At 42.3% G+C, this 12,991-nt stretch overlaps 1 protein-coding gene across 8 annotated transcripts in view; it reads right to left on the minus strand.

The window, feature by feature from the left end:
- The window catches only part of znf536 (zinc finger protein 536), a 223,851-nt gene that overhangs the window by 105,301 nt on the left and 105,559 nt on the right, over positions 1 to 12,991 (minus strand). For all 8 annotated transcript variants that reach the window (XM_070964539.1, XM_070964512.1, XM_070964521.1 and 5 more), the window contains one exon: positions 3,685 to 5,987. In XM_070964539.1, the coding sequence (XP_070820640.1) occupies positions 3,685 to 5,986 (2,302 nt within the window). In that variant the 5' untranslated portion in view covers position 5,987. The remainder of the gene's footprint in view (positions 1 to 3,684; positions 5,988 to 12,991) is intronic.

Raw genomic sequence — 12,991 nt, forward strand, 5'->3', positions numbered from 1 at the left:
TATATATATTTTTTTTTTTTTTATTTTTTTTTTTTGGAGTATCAGAAACAGTAAAAGAATCACAGTAAAATCCATAAAAGGTTCCTTATTTGATATTGCCTTCATTGATGACTCACTGACTAAAATTAGCTGAGGATAGCTAGCTGTCTCGGCTTTATCACCTTGCATATTCATAGTAGTCTGGATCTTGTTCAACTCACTTCATTCGTGTTAATGACACAATAATTACACTGTAACAGTTTGTCCGCATGTGTAATTACACCTCCATTGTATCGTTGCAATTAGATGAATATCCACGCTTTATAACCTAAGGCGTCAAGTTGGCAAATCCAATTTCAATTTGTATGGAGCGAGTATTTTGACTGCTTGTTTGAGCCGCGGTAAAGACCAGGGATATGCACGCTAATCCTTGCCATGTTAAAACGCTGTTCCTCTTAAAAATGTAGACATGGGGGGATTCTCTGGAGAGAGAGAAAGAGAAAGGGGGAGCCAGAGGGAGTGTATAGAGTCTTTTACAGCCAGGAGCCAAGAGGTGGGAGTGGGGTTTAGGCATATTGGGAAGGTTGTGGAGGTGCAAGTAAGGAGGACTTATGTTGCTTTAGGCCTGACATGCAGGAAGCAAAGCCTATTTCATACACATTGAGCTACATTTTGCCTGTACTGTGGCAGCCGAATGGGAAGACGCTATCGTGCAAAATGAGGATTCTCAATGGTGGGTTATTTGCATGCAAGAGCTGGTAAAAAAGGCACTGCTTTTCAAAGCAACAGGCCCTATCAGCTGTGATAAGTTGCACTCAAGTAAAATCTACCTGTTGCTGAACCTTCCTAACATGTCTACTACACTACAGAGTGTGTTTTCTCTCAACACAGCTTCTCTGAGGCCTGATAATCACAGGAAACAATAATGCTGAAGTGGAGTCAGTCCAAGGATAACCAAACAAAAAACGATGGTGATGGGCATAAATGTAATTACCTCTTTGTTATAAAGAATTTTATGCTCAAGGTTAGCTGCTGAGCTATATTGTAATAAGGAAGGTCTTTGAAGGACATCTCTGACAGAGGCCTTTGTTTTTCTGCTCTTTTTCTCCCTCACTTCTCCCTTTTTCACTCATTGCTTTTAAACAAGTGCCGTCTCAAAGAGAAAAGCGCAAAAGCTGACCTTCTTTCACAGTTGAGATGTTATTTTTGATTACTATAATTCAAGTTTAACTCTAAATTGCTGTGGGTAGGTGCTGGGGCAGAGGCTCACACATACACACTTGCAAGTGTGCACATACACGTTTAGAGAGAGTTACAAGCCCTTTTTTTAAACCTGAGATATTAAGATAAAGACAAAGGTACAGTAGCCACATCCTGTTCACTACAGAAGTGATATGTACACATAATACTGTAAGGCATATACCCTGCCGCATACACACACACACACACACACACACACACACACACACACACACACACACACACACACACAACAAACATGCATGCAATGGAGAAGCATGACACCTTTCTCCACATGAGACTCAGACACGTTTTTTTCTCACACATCAAAGTTTCTAATTTGAGAGTCCCTGAGCACCAAATGTGAATCACAATTGTCTAAGTTGTGAAGACAGACAAGTTTCGCTACTTCTGATTAAAAAACAGGAAGTAACAAAACCAGCATATTTAGCATATTTCATGTCAAATCTGTTTACTTCTCACATTTTCTTTTTTCACTTACACTGCATCCCAGTCTGTTCACATGCCAAAACACTTAAGTCTATTCTTCTCTTCAAATCTATCTCACCTTTACCATGGTCTCCACCAGTTCAACATCCTATTTTGACACTTACACAGCTTTACAATAACAAATGCAAAAGCATCAAGCAGCTGAGCCTCTGACTGAGCACTTGACTAAGGGTGAGACACAGTACCTGCAAACAAACCACAAATATACACTGACAGTTAAACAAAGAGAGGAGGAAGGGCAACGTTAAGGCCTTGTGAGGCAGGGTTTGTTTTTTTTTTTGTTGTGCAAAGTTGCCGATGCACTATTCAAATTTATTTTTGTGCTTATATATTTGTCTTTAATCATATCCTCATTCTCCACAGATGATGCCTGGGGGGTGAGATTTAACCACTCAACTAAAGCTCATGCGTTTCTTTGTGCTTTGTTAGCATTTGGTGGTAAATACTATTGGCTTTATTTGTCAATTATTATTTTATTTGCTTTTTTTTCCCTTTTTTTTGTACACCGAACACTGGATGCTAATACAGTACTTCTGAAATTGTTGAAACGCCACAAGCTGAACCCATCAGATTCAAAGTGCTTGAGTCAAAAAGAGACAGACAGAGAGAGAGATGCAGAGACAGAGAGAGAGAAAGGGAGAGAGACAGAGATGGAGAGAGAAACTTCCAGCATTAAAATTCAGAAGATAATTACATCGGCTACACCCCCACCCTGTTGAGAAAGTGTTATGTTTAATAGTCTCTATAAAGAAAATAGGTTTTTATCTCACTCTCATTTTCATTAATTCCTAATTGGGGTGGGGGGTTGTCTGTTATTATTTCTTAGATTAAAATAAACATAGCCTGTCCCATGTTCAAACCCATCACACTACACGCGCATGATAAGGACTTCATGCCTCTGTGAATAAATAAACAATTTCGTCTCCACTGGTGGAATTAAGTTGCTTACAGCCTTAAGCTAAGCCACTCTGATTTATATTTCTATTTATTTATATATTTTTCTCAAAAGACTTAAAAGCACATTCTGTCTTTTGCAAATGAAGTTCACCATTTTTTGACCTGCTTTATATGTATATCTTTAATTAGTGTCTTGTTTAGCTTAAACCGACTGATTATCGCATAGTCGTGACCTAATTACAGCACGCGCTTCTTAAAGCCAGCATAGTGCCCTGAGGAGCAAGCGAAAGTTACCTTTAAAAACTTGTGTAATCATTAGCAACGAGCCTCCCTTAATCCCACTAAACATACACTTATCTAGCCCCGGCCGGCCTGTGTTTGCTGCGAAGGGGGGAGGGAGGAGTATGGTTGTCTCTAACGTGTTTATTGAAGACATTTATTAATCGCTGTGGTTAAAACGAGTTCGTCCCTACGCTCCCCATCTTTACTCATGTTCCACAGGGATCTAGACTGCTAACCTGCAAATGTGAATGCAATATTGAAGGTCTCTTCCTGGAATGTGGTTTCTGAAGTCTTAATGTCACTGGTAGCAAACAACACACATATAAATATATATGTGTGTAATAGATAGATAGATAGATAGATAGATAGATAGATAGATAGATAGATAGATAGATAGATAGATAGATAGATAGATAGATAGTATCCCATATAAGCAAACCACACAATGAGCATTGTGTGAGTGAAGAAAGTATTAGTTATGTGTATTTCAGTTATGTGAGGACTGCCTGGCTATAATTCTTCACTGGGTATTTTCCATTCCCTTTTAAAGAGATGGATTTGACACATTGATATATACACACACATCTATATACTAAAGTGATTCTTAGTGCAAACGAGGTTGATGAAATTGTTGGACAGTGAGACAGTTGCACTGAATTAAATAAGGAATCATAATTCCCAAGTGTATGTCAATGGGATAAAATTTTGATCCCATTATCCACAGACTGACCAATGTATCCAAGTGGTTGTCATTCATTCTCAGATTTTTTTTCTTACCTGAAGATGGTGAAGAGGGATGCGGGCTGTCATCCTGGACGCTTCCTGTCTGGGAGTGTCCTCCTCCAGCTCCGCTCTCTTCTGTCACGTTGGATGAACCAGGAGTGGTGGAGCGGCTGATGGACTGGGACTCAGGGTCACTGGCTGAGCCACGGCGTTCATCCAAACCTTGTTGCTGGAATGCTTCCTCAATGCTTCTCCTGTCTTTGCCATGAATGCGGGAGTGGACAACCATCTGATGGTAGGTTCTGAACACTCTGCCACAGTCGGGGCATTCCGAAGGCTTCTCCTTCAGGCCAGAGAGGTTGGAGAGACTGTAGTCGATGTTTGGGCTTCCCAAGCCAGCCAGAGCTCCAGGAGCCTCAGCACTACTGTGGTGTGACATTAAGTCACGGTGACTGTCAAAGCCTCTTCCATCCTCTTTCATGGACATCATGGCTCCACCAGCAGCCTTGGATCCCTGCAAGGCCTCCGAGAGCTGCTTCTGCTTGGAGCTATCACTGGAAGCAATCAAGGAGTAGTCTTGTTTATCCTTTGAGAAGGAAGCCAAGGCCCCAGCACCACCCATCTCATCTTCCTGCCCTGGGGGTATATGGTGCTGGTGATGCTGCTGCTGTTGCTCTTTCGGCATGAAAGCCCTGTCCATAGCCATGCCACGAGCCATTATCTGCCAGGCTTGGTAGCTATTGAGGGAATCCATCTCAGCCACTTTTGCAGCTGCTTGAAGGCGCTCCATGCAGCTTGACTTGAGTGGTGGCACCAGGTTGAGACAACCCAGGAGTGAGCGTTTCTCATTTTCACCCAGCCCATGGCCCATACCTCCTGCCATTGGCCCCAGTAGCTTCCCTAACATCTCCTTTTCCTTCATGGCTATCCCTGCTTTAGCCAACATTTGGTGCTGCTCACTCAAGCCCTGTTTGTCTGGTGAAAGGAAGCCTCCCTGCAGACAGGAGATGTAGCGGGAATAAAGGTTGGCATGAGCTTCCTGAGCCAGATTACTCATGCTATTGACAACGGCCATGTCCTGCTCACTGGGCTGTGGTGGCTTGCTCTTGATGGCCAACTTGTTGAGATGCACCTTCATATGGTTCTTGAGGAACCAGGGTTCCTTGAAGCGACGGCCGCAGATTTGACAGCAATGTTCAAAGGAGTCCTTGTGCTTGCGCATGTGGCCCTTGAGGAACCAAGCTTGGCTGAACACCTGACCACACACATCACAGCGGAATTCAGTGGCCATCTGCGTACCGCCGGCACCACCAGCACCTGGACCCTGTGTGGTCTCAGCTGTGATGTGGGCCTTCTCCACGTGACTTATCAGCTCCTCTTCATGGGCAGCAGCAAAATCACAGAGAGTACATTTGTAGGGCTTATGGAGTATGCGGATGTGACGGTCCAACTCTTCACGCTTCTTGAACTTCCCTTTACAGAAGGTGCAGCGGAAGCCTGTAGTTGGGTTCAGGGACTGTTCATCCTGGGTGCCAGCTGGCTTGGGTGAAGAAGAAGGCTGGGAAAGTGTGTCTGGAGTAGTAAGACCAGAGGGGGGAAGGAGGCCACAGGCTGAGCCTAGTTGCGCCTGATGGCTGTTGGAGCTGCTATTGAGGCCCAGGTGGGGTGTTTGCGCTGTCTGGAGACTGCTGCTCCCTCTCATCTGCTTGTCCCTCAGGATGGCCCGCTCCTCCAGCTCATGCAGCAACCTATTCTCTTCTCTGACACGGCCACGGCCCTTACCAAGATTCCCCAGCTTGTGGGTGCGGAGGTGGATCTTCAAGTTGCCTTTTTGAGCGGCTCGGTGATCACAGTAGGGGCACTTGAAGGGCTTCTCTCCTGTGTGTGTGCGCATGTGCAGTGACAGGATGCTGTTGAAACGGAAGCGCTTGCCACACAAGGGACAGGGATACTTTCTATTCTTGCGGGCATCATCTTCGATATCATTCATCTGGGACATGATGCCTAAGTTCTGGCCATTGAGAAACTGCTGCAGGTCAACTCGCCCATTCAACCCACTTAGTGCCCCTGCATCAATGTCTCGGTTGAGCTGATTGGCTAGCAGGGCCATCTGACTGCTGATAGGTTGACTGGCCAGAGCTGCGTGGTGGGTCTTCTCGTCCAAAGGTGTGGCTGCTTTCTCTTCAGGGATCTGTTGTGGGCGGTGTAGGTCAGGAAAAGCGTGTCCTAGCTGGGCAGTAAGCTGATGAAGCTTTTGACTGATGGGGTAGCGGCCATTTAACACTGCACTGCTCAGATGGGCATCACCGTCAGGTACGGCTGATGACACACCAAGACACAAACTAGAGTCCTCCATCCTGTAAAACCAGACAGACAGAAAGGTACAAAAATGTTAACAATAACAGACTTTATAATTATATATACGTGTGTGTGTGTGTGTGTGTGTGTGTGTGTGTGTGTGTGTGTGTGTGTGTGTAAAAGATACTATACATGATGGCTGCTAATGTGCTGTTGTTTTCCAGATTACAATAGAGTGTTATCAAACCACATTTAAGCCTAATGTTTTACTTCATTTCGGGAAACAACACCTGTGCTATGTTACCCAGCGCAGGGAAATAAAATACATTGTCTTTGATGCATAGAGCACTGCATGCGTTGTCGGCACCAAGGGCCTGGAGAAATGCTGTGACTCCTTAGAACTTTTTCAAAATGTAACACCATTTTGGATGGAATAATTACTCTGTAAACACAGTGAGCAGTGTATAATTAAGCTACTTGTGCCCATCCTATCAGAATTCCACCAATTACACGCCTTAATGAAACGGAGCAACGGCATTGTCGGGAAGCCACCGCAATACTACAATTATGATATTAACAATAGCACTTAAAACCAAGGGGTTATTCCAGTAAACACAACACTCTTATCTTGTTGCCACGACACTTGTCTTGGCGCAAAATTCCATTAAAGAGCTGCGCTACATTTGATGTGAATCACTTTGCTCTCCCTCTGCTTCTTTCTATTCCTCCATTTCTCTCTCTGTCTGTCTTCTTCTCCCTACCTAACTCTTGCAATTTCTAGGACTGAGAAAACAACAGTGGGCCATGGTGAAAGTGTTCCCAATGCAAAAGGCGCACTAGTTGATGAAAAAAATGGATAACAGATAAGCACAGCCTCAACTCCGAGAGGACAAGTGGGTAGCAGTTACTTTAGTGTATTTTGTTCTACCTGGTATGACACACAGGATAATACTGTAGTCCTGGGTTGTTGAAATGCTACTGAAATATATCACAGTTTTCTGAGCATGTTGTATTGTCAGTGAAGGTTCATAAAGTATGTGTAACATCATTAAATGAATAACAGAAAAAAAGAATAACATTGGTTTTAATGCAGATCCATCTGCTCTCCAGCTGGAGAGGTATAAACATCTATCTGCACACTTCCTCTGGCTGCTGGCAGGGGTCAAACCCTCAGAAACAATAACCACAGTTCTGCTTTGGTCAACAAAATGTTGTATAATATCTCATTAAGCTGATTAGTATGCTGCTTGGTGGCAGCCACTGTGTTATAACGCATGATTTTAATCATCAAAAAATCCTTTCATGGAGCGGCAGTGTGAAGCACTTGCATTAGGTAAGTTCACTTTTAAGAGAAAGGGGATGATTTTGGACAGCTTATGGACTCAATCTGGCAGCAAGGGGACACACCCATATTAAATATGTGCACACATGTTCCATATACATTTTACAGGCATAAAGGGTAAGTAAGGCTCCGCCAGACTTTGTCTTTCTCTCTTTCTCTCTCTCTCTCTCTCCACCTACAGTATGTTTCTAAAGCATGGAGGACTCTAGATTGTGCTTGGCTCATTTGTTTTCGCATTCATTTGAATGTCTTCACTCTTTTTCCCTCTCTCTCCCGTCAGTAGGAGGTTAGTAGACATAAGGGGTGCCTGTTCTTTTAGCCACTGGCCCCTCCAACACACTGTTGATGGTGGATTCTTATCTTGTGGACATGAATTAGACACTGTGACCAGTCTCCACTTGTGTTTAAAGGAATGTGACACTTGTGGGCTGCCCTTTGAATTCTCCTTATGTCTCCCCACAAGTATCTTAAGCAATTCGACTGAATTCATCAAGAATATAATGAGCATGCTATGTTTCTGCAGGCTTATGTGTAACAGCTTGATACAGTATGCTTCTGTCAAAGCCTACTTAAATTTACGACAGATCATACGATCATGCTGTCATATGACTTGAATAATGCTGTGCTTATGTAAGAAATAAAGCATTCTAGAAGCCTAAAAATAAAAGTTTATTCTTGAATCAAAAATCTATCTTCATACTATATGTGTGTACATTTATTAAAGGAGTAATATTGGGGGAGAAGTGCGAGGAAAGACAAAACTTTGTTGGACTGCTTTAAATGGCTTAGGTTTTAAATTGTATTTATGTGACACGCCAGCTTCCATCACCAGGCGTGCTTATATCGGAGAAGACCTTATTTGAATGGGCCCTTTTTACAGAGGCGGCTGCCTTTTGGAATAGAAATCTGTGATTTAAACTAGGCTGATGAGCTGTTGCTCATTTGGGGAGATAGCAGCTTGCCCTTTTCTTCAATTTGATTTCTGCCTTTATCTTTAACATATAACAAAGGCAGATAGACAATGGAATAATGTGAAATGAACTGACGAATCCAGTTTGTGTTTTTTATAAACGTATCCTGGCTGACGAGCGTATGCAAATGAGGCACATTAATATGCTTGCCTTGCTCCCGAGTCATTTTATATTTTTTCCCCTGATTAAAAAGGACATTTCTTATGTGACATCCCCCCTCCGCTCATATCAACACACACATGCAAGGGAATTTGAGGGTGGTGTACAAGAAGGAACACATACACACAGTCAAAGACGTGCACTCAAACACAAGGCTTTGACTACAGACAACAATTCAATATGCGCATGCCCTCTAAAAGACAGCGAGTATGTTGCAACTCACCCAGGACTATCAAATGGCTGCCCACATGAAATCACATCAACACCTCTCTGTAACTGTTACTGTTATGAGTCTCATGCAAAATATCCATCAACTGTACAGAAGCAAACAACTCTATGCAATATTAATGTAACAGTATTGTGCTTTTAGAAGATCAAGTCTCAGGTTTGTCATTCTTACCGGTTGTATCAAGGAAAGACTTGGTGCCACTTTGTCCCTGTTATGTCTCACTGTCTCTGCCATTGCTGTGTTGCATGTGCAGACTCCGATATGAACAGCACATCCACTCTGTAGCACTATGCTGGTACAGTATCTATCTGCCGTTATGCTAACCTGTATAACCTTATCATTTCCTGGCATATGCAGCAATGCTGCCTCATTAAAACTATTGGCTCCTCTGATACCTCTAAAACCACAAAGACTTCCTTTAGCATTTTCTCACGACAGTTCAGTTGTTGTCTTTATAGTTTGTGGTTTAATATTCAGCAAAGCACCACGTGCACCCGTACACACGCCAAATCCTGCGCACACTCATGCACACACACAGAAACTGATTTCGCTCAGTTTCAGTAAATGCATTTTTCTTCTTTGCTCTTTTTCTCTTCAAGCCTCAGCTTAATTATAAGTGGTATCTGTAACACAATGGAAGTGTATTTCAGTCAGCATTTGAATGTGCACAGTTCATTTCTGTCTTATCAATAGTACTATGCATCATAAATGCTAAAGGGATTCATTTATATGTGTTTCTCTCTAATTGTAATCATATAAATTATTGAAGTATATGAAAGGCAGTGTGAATATTAGGAATGGCTACCTACTCTAAATGCATATTAAAATAAACAATTTCAAACAAGCTTCTGAATATACGTCTTGAATTTACTGTCAGGCCTGAGTTTTGTCAGAAAACTTTGCTGTGACATTTAAGACAAGATGGGGAGAAAGTAGAGGCTCAAAAAGCCATTAGTTGAACTTTACTTTGTTATTTTGACATGTATCGACACAAACCCCATTGACTAATCACAAAGCAATACCTCATTAAGTCTTAATGAACAAATTCATTGCATTAAACAAATCAATCATTATTCACAATGTGCTGAATTCCATCATATTTGCACCAAATCATTAATGAGATGAGGGGGGGTTGCAGCTATAGCAATCTGATGTTGAAGGGACAATGGGCGTATTTGCCATATGTTACATGGACTGAGATTTGAATGCTAAATATTTTGTGATTTGCACAAGTAGCAGGGACATTGAGATCCATTCAAAAGCTGGAAGTATGTTTTCAAAGTACAAACAGAGCTTCCTCGTCATTTCAAAGATCAATTACCTCTGGGTAAAGTTGGTTTAGTTACAGTTAGTGCTTTGGTAGGTAGAACAGACCAGATATGAGTTTCTTCCTGGCTTGTGTTTTGTTTCTATTGCAGGTGGTCTTTGCAAGGCATCTAATTAATCCAATAAAAAATCTGCCTTGTTTTCCTTCCTCTACTTCTCTCGCTCTTTGACTTCACTGCATTATTACTTTCTGTAATGAGGCGAAAACACTCTGAACTGCACATGGAAGACAGTCACACAACCCCTGCCAGATTCAATCCTAACTCCATCCCATGCCTAGAGCCTCTTGATCAAAACTCATAACCACGCTATCAAAAAGATGTGAAGCTTCAGAGATGGATTGTTCTATCTTAAATGGGAAAAGAGCAGACCTGCGGACATGGCCGGATCTCATTTACTTTTGATTTTAAATGGGGATGATGCTTTCCTTCTTTCTTTTCTCTCTCCTATTTAGGTTAAAACAATAAAAAAGTATATTTACAATAACTTATGATTTTTGTGTTTGTGTGTCTCCCCAGAGGCTTGAAAGATCCAGAGCTCTGATTGCCTGGCCAAAAACACCAATAACACACCAAGCACATTCTTAGAGACTGATTTGTAGTGGACACCTTCTAAAACACAACACTTGAACGACAAGAAGAGGCATAATGTTTCACATGACCACAGAGCATCCAACAATGTAAAACTTATGAAAAACGTGATTAACATAACACCCTGCTCCACTTCAACGCAGAGAAAATAACAGCAACGGAGCAAGGGCTTGATGAGAGCACGGACTCAATAGATCAGTGAGAAATATGAATGAACAGGAGCCTCTGCCTCTCCCTCTTTCTCTTGCACAATATGTCATTGAGGGCTGTTTAAGAGGTCCTGTCAACAGGTAGTTCAACTTTCAGCTCATCCCCGCTGATCAGTGGGAGCCCTCCTGACAGAGAGAAAAGAAAGACACCGGGAGGGAGCGAGAGAGAGAGAAAGAAAAATGTTGTGGGTCTTTTTATCTGTCCGTCGCTCTGACAGCCTTGCAGGGGATGCCATGGGAGGAAGATCAATGCAGGACAAGCGGATTCCCACAGTTCATTGTTCCGGGCCAGCCAAATCATCTTCCCAAGACGGGCGGGAGCTCAAAGCTTCCCTTTATGATAACCATCCCTGGTATTATTCCCACTCTGATGATGGTGACCTGCAGATGTCTCTCTGTGTGTGTGTGTGTGTGTGTGTGTGTGTGTGTGTGTGTGTGTGTGTGTGTGTGTGTGTGTGTGTGTGTGTGTGTGTGTGTGTGTGCATGTACATCTGTGAGCACCTCTCCCCTCCTGAGTGCACTACAATAGCGGTCACAGCGGCGTGGACAGACCCCTGCAGTAGCGAATAAAGCACGGCGATGAGCGTTGGATTAATAGCGGCAAACATTTGTTAAGCAGTCTCTGTTTAGTGAAGCACAGTGACAGGAGCGAAAGCCAAAAAATAAATAAAAATTATAGTAATTGACATGATAATGACAGTGAACGTGCCTCATGTTATACTTATAAAGTGCATCAATCCTGCTTTAATACTGCAACTACTGCAGCCTATTCTGTTTGTAATGTTGTTGTGTGCCACTGAAGAGGCAATGACATTAGGTATTAAATTGATATTTATCATTTTGCTGATGCTGTCCTTCTGGGAAACATTGATTATCTTTGAAAGAAGATACTTTAACACACACACACACAGACACATACATATGGGGCTATATATATATACATATACATATAAATGTAAAGATTTTACAACAAATCATAGCACCTACATCCAAAGATGACCATTTGAACATAATAACATACGTAATGCAAATTCACCTGCAACGATTTGTTTTACCAAAAAGGTTATGTTGACAAAAACAGAAAATTGATTTGCACAGTGTAATCAATGATTGGAAACCAATTGCTACCTAGAAAAATATTTGATACGCAGGCAGAAGTCTTACTCACTGTGTTAGGCCTTAAAATGAAATAGTAAAGCCTATGAAATGTGTATCATACAAAAACCACCAGCATGGTCCTTCACATGGCGACATACACCAACACCATGAACTGCCACAGGATGGATAATTCATTGTTCCCTCCTGACAGTTTATTTGTAATCTTTGCAGGCCCAGATTGAAGCGTTTATTGCTTCTCTCTAGAAATCCCCTTTTGCTATATTTCCTCATGCTTATACTGGTTCTATACAAATTCATTTGTCGGTCCCATTTCTAACAAGTGTAACTCTTTAATTTACACTTTCAAAGACCGCTTAGATCAACTTCTTCAACGTATTTTGAAAATGTGGCCTTAATGTTTTGTGATGTACCTGTGTGGTTTGGTCTGCTCAGTGTCCGGTCACTAAACTCTTCTTCCTATCAAATCAGTCAGAAAACCAGAACACAATAGTGTGTGTGTGAATGTGTTTGTGTGTCTGTGTTTTAGACAACAAACATGGCAGTGTAGAGCGCTCACGCATGGTTAGTGAGCAGGAAGAAAGAGGTCAGAGAGACAATGACCACAGTGTATCTGTTATAGCTTACATCACTGGTCACCCTCCGCGCTGCATGTCAATGCTGCAAACAGACACACACACACACACACACACACACACACAGAAATCTGTAGGTCACATTATGGGCCAGCGCTGCCTTAATGTCTCTTGCAGAGTGACATGCAAGATTCAGGATTTGTGAGTAAAACAAAGTCAAGTTCAGTCTCACTCTGTTTCTCAGGTGGTGCCAGTGAGAATGAGACAAACAGAGAAGAAGAGAAAGTAGTTGAATGTCAATACGGCCTAAATAACAGAATATCAGAAATAATTGCTGTTTTCTTCCGCTCATGCTGGGCGCATTCTGGTAGAGTTTTGCATAATGACTACAGTCGAGGGGGGGTGGTGGTGAAGGTAATGGTGGTGGGTGTGTGGCGGCGGTGGAGGTGGTGGTAAAGGGAGGGGTTGTTGTGACAGGTGCTGAAATCAAACTAGGGAGGCAAGGGAGACAAAGGTTCAATTTACTAAGAGGAGACTTTAATTGTT

The sequence above is a fragment of the Chaetodon trifascialis genome, chromosome 1 (genome assembly GCF_039877785.1).
Source record: "Chaetodon trifascialis isolate fChaTrf1 chromosome 1, fChaTrf1.hap1, whole genome shotgun sequence".
NCBI classification, from domain to species: domain Eukaryota; kingdom Metazoa; phylum Chordata; class Actinopteri; order Chaetodontiformes; family Chaetodontidae; genus Chaetodon; species Chaetodon trifascialis.